Here is a 7,390-nt window from a genome sequence, read left to right as displayed (position 1 = left end):
TATATATGGTTAGCTGTCATCAGTCATCAGGAAAAGCAATCAACTTTAGGATCAGAGAAAGATCAAAGTGACAAAGATGAAATGTTTAGTTTCCCAAATGATGGGGCTTTGCACAAACTGCTTCACTACTTATTGTGTTGTTCCTTTTAATCTAAAAATGAGACAAGCCTGTCAGTGCATCATGTGATCAGTGTTTAGTTCTCTGGTTCAGTCTAAATGAGACAAGGACAACAATGTTGAGAAACATGACGTCTGAAACAGAACCAGCATTAACTGGTGTCATTTGCTTAAGCACATGAAATATGCAAATAGGGTGTGAATTATACCCCACAGTGAGAGAATATCTGTAACACAGAACACAAGCGTGTAAAAAAATATATATACTAAACCGAGCCCTGCTACCTGCTCCTTGAACCCAGGAACTCCGGAATTCTCCGGAATCCTGTCCCACCTATAGAACCCAGAGCAGGTTGGCGTCACATTCCATCAGCACGGCTCGTTACCTCTGACCCGAGGGAAGTCTCTGGGCTGGACTTAGGACTTGGACCTGCTCTTAGATTGGGCTCAGACCATCTCGTTATCCTTTCTACCAAAGTGTCTTACTCACTGTACTTGTATGAAGGGACAGAACCTAGGCCAAGCTGAGCTGCGCATCTTTAGACCACCCTTATGTTAGCATGTATGCAGGCATGACTGACACAAAGCTGCCTGCTAAACGGTATATTACATGATGATGTCCTCAGCACTCATCTAATGAGAGGTGATCGCAGCGTTGAGGTTATAACACATATTTATCACACCCACTAGCAGAGTCCAGTTTAGCTGGCCATAAAATAACCCTTTAGATGTCAGAGTCCCTTCCCAGTTTCACTACTGCTCTGCTAAGAAGCTCCTTGTACAGAGATCTTAGATGCCCATCAGATGTGTCTGCTTACCAGGAGCTGGTTAGAAGTTCTTTAAAGTCCTGGGAGTCTAAACTATTCAATTAGAGAAGCACCAGTCAGCAGAGCTGTTATCAGACAGGTTTCAGGACAGATGATCTCTCTCTAGGTTCAGTAGAGCTGTTATCAGACAGGTCTGGTTTCAGGACAGATGATCTCTTTCTAGGTTCAGTAGAGCTGTTATCATACAGGTTTCAGGACAGATGATCTCCTGGTGGTCCTGCTCTGAGTTAGAGTTGGGCCCCAGTCCGTCTGCCTCCCACAGAGTTGGGTCCCAGTCGGTTCTTCTCAGGGAGGGAACGTAGCCTTGGAGCAGTGGGCACAACTGACAACGTCTGTTGTTGTGGGACTGGGAACATGATGACGGGTGCTCAGACTCAAGGATCTTTCTCAAAAAACATCTCCTACCTACTTATCAAACAGCACTGGAGGAGAAGATCTGAGGCTCTCCATAACTTGGCCAGTAGAAAGGACCGGAGGAACTGGGAGGTAAAGACTTGACAAAGAGACTGTCAGCATATTTCCTGAGCCTTCTCCTGACTCCTGTATGTCTGTCTGACTAACAGGCTGGAGGGGAAGCCATCATTATGAAGGGAACCTCTGAGATGATCACAACACACAGAGATGCTTGTTAACTGAGGGTTTTATGTCCCTGGCTGTCTGCCCTGTCTCTGGTTCCAGAGAACACTGTAGGTCCATTGTTCCTTCCCACACACAAGTGTCAACTAACCAACATGGTTCGTCCTGGCCAGCTTCTGAAAAGGCAATCTATTTACTATATAAACACCCTACTTTTTGACCAGGGCCCACAGGGTAGTGCACTACATAGGGAATAGGTGTCCATTTGGGACACCTGCCTGATTGTATTCCTCCCTCCATTCCCAGAGAACTGAAGGAAAACTCTTCAGGCACCAGATCAAGGTGGCCAGGCCGGGTCTTTGGCACCAATGTGGCCTCTGATTAACAAATGGAAGGAGTCCCAGGCAGAGGTTGTGTCCCAAATGACACCCTATCCCCTGAGTTCCATATTCTCCTTTCATAGGAGCCCTGGTCAAAAGTAGTGCACTATATAGGGAATAGGGTGCCATTTGGAACACAGGCAGAGTGAAGGCTCTATTGAACCCTGAGACCTGTCTAGATAGCCCGGGTTAGATGTCACCCTGTCTAGATAGCCCGGGTTAGATGTCACCCTGTCTAGATAGCCCGGGTTAGATGTCACCCTGTCTAGATAGCCCGGGTTAGATGTCACCCTGTCTAGATAGAATGACATCTAACCTGGGCTGTCTAGATAGAAGGCTTAAATCTGACCTGGTCTCACGTGATCAGTCACATAGCAGGCCCAGGATTCAGATGAGTTCATCTCGTAGAGACCACTGTTAGGATGTTCCATATCTGGATGTAGTAATGTCACCATGTGACTCCTCTCCATTCACTGTAACTAAGAGTGAATGAGTCGTGTCCACTTCCCTATTAACCACCCGACCAGACACACATTTAACCAAACCGTTACTGAGGAAAAGCAGAAACGCCAAAAAGATCAGCTTTGAAAATAATGTCAACGCAACAGAAACATAAGCTTAGATGACTGCAACGAAGCCCAGACCTGAAGAGGTGGAGAAGTCTTTCACCCCCACATGAATCCAGACCACAGAGAGCCAAGGAGTCTGGATTCAACCTCTACGGGTTTTACTGACTAAGTGACAACTGACGAATCAGTCACCTCATAATAGGGGGTCAAAGGTTGTAACATGCTGGTAGCATCACTTACGTCTTTGTCTGATGGATGAGGGAACATGGATGTCTGGCCATAATACACTGTGTCATCGGGGTAGTCACTCTCCACCCCTTCTACAAACCTCTTTCTGGTAGCACTAAACATGCTGTTAGTCACCTGTAGAGGGGAGGAAAGGAGGAAAGCGTTTAGGACACAGGTCACCAACTGGTCGATCGCCATCCACAAGGCATTCCTAGTCGATCACCAAACATTTCTGGACAAAAGACAACGATGAAGGCATGAGCTACATTTATATTATTATTTGTGTTGCGCTGTTGGCGGTGGGTGCACTCGATTCAGAAGCCCTGTTGGCGGTGGGTGCACTCGATTCAGAAGCCCTGTTGGCGGTGGGTGCAGTCGATTCAGAAGCCCTGTTGGCGGTGGGTGCACTCGATTCTGAAGCCCTGTTGGCGGTAGGTGCACTCGATTCTGAAGCCCTGTTGGCGGTAGGTGCACTCGATTCTGAAGCCCTGTTGGCGGTGGGGCGCACTAGATTCAGAAGCCCTGTTGGCGGTGGGGGCGCACTAGATTCTGAAGCCCTGTTGGCGGTGGGGGCGCACTAGATTCTGAAGCCCTGTTGGCGGTGGGGGCGCACTCGATTCTGAAGCCCTGTTGGCGGTGGGGGCGCACTCGATTCTGAAGCCCTGTTGGCGGTGGGTGCACTAGATTCAGAAGCCCTGATAGGTCAAGTGTTCCCATGTTCAACCATTTCATTTGTCTAAAAACACAAACTCGTCCTACCTGGCGGACTGGGAGATCTGTGGCTAAATCAAGTGGGCCCGCTGCACTGGCCAATCGGATAGCTCAAAAATCCCCATGGTGACAACTTCCACAGCAACGTTTGATACTAGCCTACGTGGCAAAGAAAACAGCAAAGAGCTGCTGTTTTTATGAGTTCATATTCAACAGTATTACAGAACATAAACGCTCTTCTCCCGACTTCCACTCTCCCTGCAGCTGAACGGAATGAGTAGCCGTGTGTATCGACAGCCCTTCCTTTTTCTTATTAGTAGCAGCTCGTCTATTTTAATATCAAGGAATCTTTCACTTCCTCTGGTCAAAAGAACATGAATTTGTGCACAGACAGATGCAGTGTGACTCGAGTTCCACCGTCAGGTGTAAGACGGTGTCCCTTCCTCTCTGGTCAGACTCACCGGAGAGGAAAACGACAGCAGGGATCCTCCTCTGCTGCCCTCCCTCCCTCTGCTGCTGCGCTCTCCCTCCCTCCCTCCCTCTGCTGCTGCTGCTCTCTCTCCCTCCCTCCCTCTGCGCTCTCTCCCTCCCTCCCTCTGCTGCTCTCTCTCCCTCCCTCCCTCCGCTGCTCTCTCTCCCTCCCTCCCTCCGCTGCTCTCTCTCCCTCTCCCTCCCTCTGCTGCTCTCTCTCTCTCCCTCCCTCTGCTGCTCTCTCTCTCTCCCTCTGCTGCTCTCTCCCTCCCTCCCTCTGCTGCTCTCTCCCTCCGCTGCTCTCTCTCTCTCTCCCTCTGCTGCTCTCTCTCTCTCCCTCTGCTGCTCTCTCTCTCTCTCCCTCCCTCCCTCCGCTGCTCTCTCTCCCTCCCTCCCTCCGCTGCTCTCTCTCCCTCTCCCTCCCTCTGCTGCTCTCTCCCTCCCTCCGCTGCGCTCTCCCTCCCTCCGCTGCTCTCTCTCCCTCCCTCCCTCCGCTGCTCTCTCTCCCTCCCTCTGCTGCTCTCTCTCCCTCCCTCCCTCTGCTGCTCTCTCTCCCCTTCCTCTGCTGCTCTCTCTCTCCCTTCCTCCCTCTGCTGCTCTCTCTCCCTCCCTCCCTCCGCTGCTCTCTCTCCCTCCCTCCCTCTGCTGCTCTCTCTCTCCCTCCCTCTGCTGCTCTCTCTCTCCCTCCCTCTGCTGCTCTCTCTCTCTCCCTCCCTCCCTCCGCTGCTCTCTCTCCCTCCCTCCCTCCGCTGCTCTCTCTCCCTCCCTCCCTCTGCTGCTCTCTCTCTCCCTCCCTCTGCTGCTCTCTCTCTCTCTCCCTCCCTCTGCTGCTCTCTCTCTCCCTCCCTCTGCTGCTCTCTCTCTCTCCCCTCCGCTGCTCTCTCTCTCCCTCCCTCTGCTGCTCTCTCTCCCTCTGCTGCTCTCTCTCTCTCTCTCTCTCTCTCCCTCTCCCCCTCCCGCTTCTCTCTCTCTCTCTCCCTCTCCCTCCGCTGCTCGCTCTCTCCCTCCCTCCCTCCCTCTCTCCCTCCCCTCCCCTCTCTCCCTCCCTCCCTCCGCGCTCTCCCTCTCCCTCCCTCCGCTCTCTCCCTCCCTCTGCTCTCCCTCCCTCTGCTCTCTCCCTCCCTCTGCTCTCTCTCTCCCTCCCTCTGCTCTCTCCCTCCCTCCCTCCCCTCTCTCCCTCCGCGCTCTCCCTCTCCCTCTCTCCGCTGCTCTCTCCCTCCCTCTGCTCTCCCTCTCCCTCTCTCCGCTGCTCTCTCCCTCCCTCTGCTCTCTCCCTCCCTCTGCTCTTTCTCCCTCCCTCTCCCTGCTGCTCTCTCTCCGCTCTCTCCCTCCCTCCCTCCGCTGCTCTCTCTCTCTCCTCCGCTGCTCTCTCCCTCCCTCTGCTCTCTCCCTCCCTCTGCTCTCTCTCCCTCCCTCCGCTGCTCTCTCCCCTCCCTCCGCTCTCTCTCTCTCCCCCTCCGCTGCTCTCTCTCTCTCCCCCCTCCCTCCCCTCCGCTCTCTCTCCTCCCTCCCCTCTCCCCTCCCTCCCCTCCCTCCCTCCCCCTCCCCCCTCCCTCCCCCCCTCCCCTCCCTCCCTCCCTCCCTCCGCTGCTCTCTCTCCCTCCCTCCGCTGCTCTCTCTCTCCCTCCCTCCGCTCGCTCTCTCTCTCTCTCGCTGCTCTCCCTCTCTCTCCCCCTCCCTCCGCTGCTCTCTCTCTCTCCGCTCTCCCTCCGCTCTCTCCCTCCCTCTGCTCTCTCCCTCCCTCTGCTGCTCTCTCCCTCCCTCTGCTGCTCTCCCTCTCTCCCTCCCTCCCCTCTCTCCCTCCGCGCTCTCCCTCTCCCTCTCTCCGCTGCTCTCTCCCTCCCTCTGCTCTCCCTCTCCCTCTCTCCGCTGCTCTCTCCCCCGCTCTCTCTCCCTCCCTCCCTCTGCTTCTCTCTCCCTCCCTCCCTCTGCTTCTCTCTCCCTCCCTCCCTCTGCTCTCTCCCTCCCTCTCCCTGCTGCTCTCTCTCCCTCCCTCCCCTCTCTCCCTCCCTCTCTCCGCTGCTCTCTCCCTCCCTCTGCTCTCTCCCTCCCTCCCTCTGCTGCTCTCTCCCTCCCTCCCTCTGCTCTCTCCCTCCCTCTCCCTGCTTCTCTCTCCCTCCCTCCCTCCCCTCTCTCCCTCCCTCTCTCCGCTGCTCTCTCCCTCCCTCTGCTCTCTCCCTCCCTCCCTCTGCTGCTCTCTCCCTCCCTCCCTCTGCTGCTCTCTCCCTCTGCTCTCTCTCCCTCCCTCTGCTCTCTCTCCCTCCCTCCCCTCTCTCCCTCCCCTCTCTCCCTCCCCTCTCTCCCTCTCCGCTGCTCTCCCTCTCTCTCTCTCTCTCCTCCCTCCCTCTGCTCTCTCTCCCTCCCTCTGCTCCTCCCCCTCCCTCTGCTGCTCTCTCCCTCCCTCCCTCTGCTGCTCTCTCCCTCCCTCTGCTCTCTCTCCCTCCCTCTGCTCTCTCTCCCTCTCTCCCTCCCTCTCTCCCTCCCCTCTCTCCCTCTCCGCTGCTCTCCCTCTCTCTCTCTCTCTCCCCTCCGCTGCTCTCTCCCTCCCTCTGCTCTCACCCCCCCCATCCCTCCCCTCCCCCTCCCCCTCCCTCCCTCTCTCCCTCCCCCTCCCCCTCCCTCTCCCTCTCCCTCCCTCTCCCTCTGCTGCTCTCCCTCTCTCCCTCCCTCTCTCCCTCTCCCCGCTCCTCTCTCCCTCCCCCTCCCTCTCTCCCTCCCTCTCTCTCTCTCCCTCCCTCTCCCTCTCTCCCTCTCTCCTCTCTCCCTCCCCTCTCGCTCTCTCTCTCCGCTGCTCTCTCCCCTCCCTCTGCTCTCTCTCCCTCCCTCCCTCCCTCTGCTGCTCTCTCCCTCCCTCCCTCCCTCTGCTGCTCTCTCCCTCCCTGCTGCTCCCTGCTGCTCTCTCTCCCTCCCTCCCCTCTCTCCCTCCCTCCCTCCCCTCTCTCCCTCCGCTCTCCCTCCGCCCTTCTCTCTCTCCCTCTGCTCTCCCTCCGCCCGCCTCTCTCCCTCTGCTCTCCCTCTCCCTCTCTCCCTGCTCTCTCTCTCCCTCTGCTCTCTCCCTCTCCTCCCTCCCTCTGCTCTCTCCCTCTGCTCTCTCCCTCCCTCTGCTCTCTCTCCCTCCCTCCCTCCCTCCCTCCCTCCCTCCCCTCTCTCCCTCCCCTCTCTCCCTCTCCGCTGCTCTCCCTCTCTCTCCTCTCCGCTGCTCTCTCCCTCCCTCTGCTCTCACCCCCCCCCATCCCTCCCCTCCCCTCCCTCTCTCCCCCCTCCCTCTCCCTCTCCCTCCCCTCTCTCTCTCTCCCTCCTGCTCTCCCTCTCCCTCTGCTCTCTCCCTCTCCCCTCTCCCTCTCTCCGCTCCTCTCTCCCTCCCCTCCCTCTCTCCCTCCCCTCTCTCCCTCTCCCTGCTCTCCCTCTCTCTCTCTCTCCCTGCTCTCTCCCTCCCTCTGCTCTCCTCCCTCCCCTCCCCCTCCCTCTCTCTCCCTCTCTCCCTCCCCCTCCCTCTCCCTCTCCCTCCCTC

The 7,390-nt window shown here is 56.8% G+C and overlaps 1 protein-coding gene across 1 annotated transcript in view; it reads right to left on the bottom strand.

The window, feature by feature from the left end:
- Positions 1–2,619: 2,619 nt before the first annotated feature.
- LOC121844414 (CCR4-NOT transcription complex subunit 2-like) overlaps positions 2,620–7,390 on the bottom strand; it is a 30,626-nt gene continuing 25,855 nt past the window's right edge. The window contains exon 2 of the mRNA XM_042314443.1: positions 2,620–2,832. Within this exon, the coding sequence (XP_042170377.1) occupies positions 2,635–2,832 (198 nt within the window). The 3' untranslated portion in view covers positions 2,620–2,634. The remainder of the gene's footprint in view (positions 2,833–7,390) is intronic.

This window comes from Oncorhynchus tshawytscha, unplaced genomic scaffold (genome assembly GCF_018296145.1).
Source record: "Oncorhynchus tshawytscha isolate Ot180627B unplaced genomic scaffold, Otsh_v2.0 Un_contig_6045_pilon_pilon, whole genome shotgun sequence".
NCBI lineage: Eukaryota > Metazoa > Chordata > Actinopteri > Salmoniformes > Salmonidae > Oncorhynchus > Oncorhynchus tshawytscha.
The sequence above is the reverse complement of the archived record's forward strand: the minus strand, read 5'-3'. Positions and strand labels throughout refer to the sequence as shown.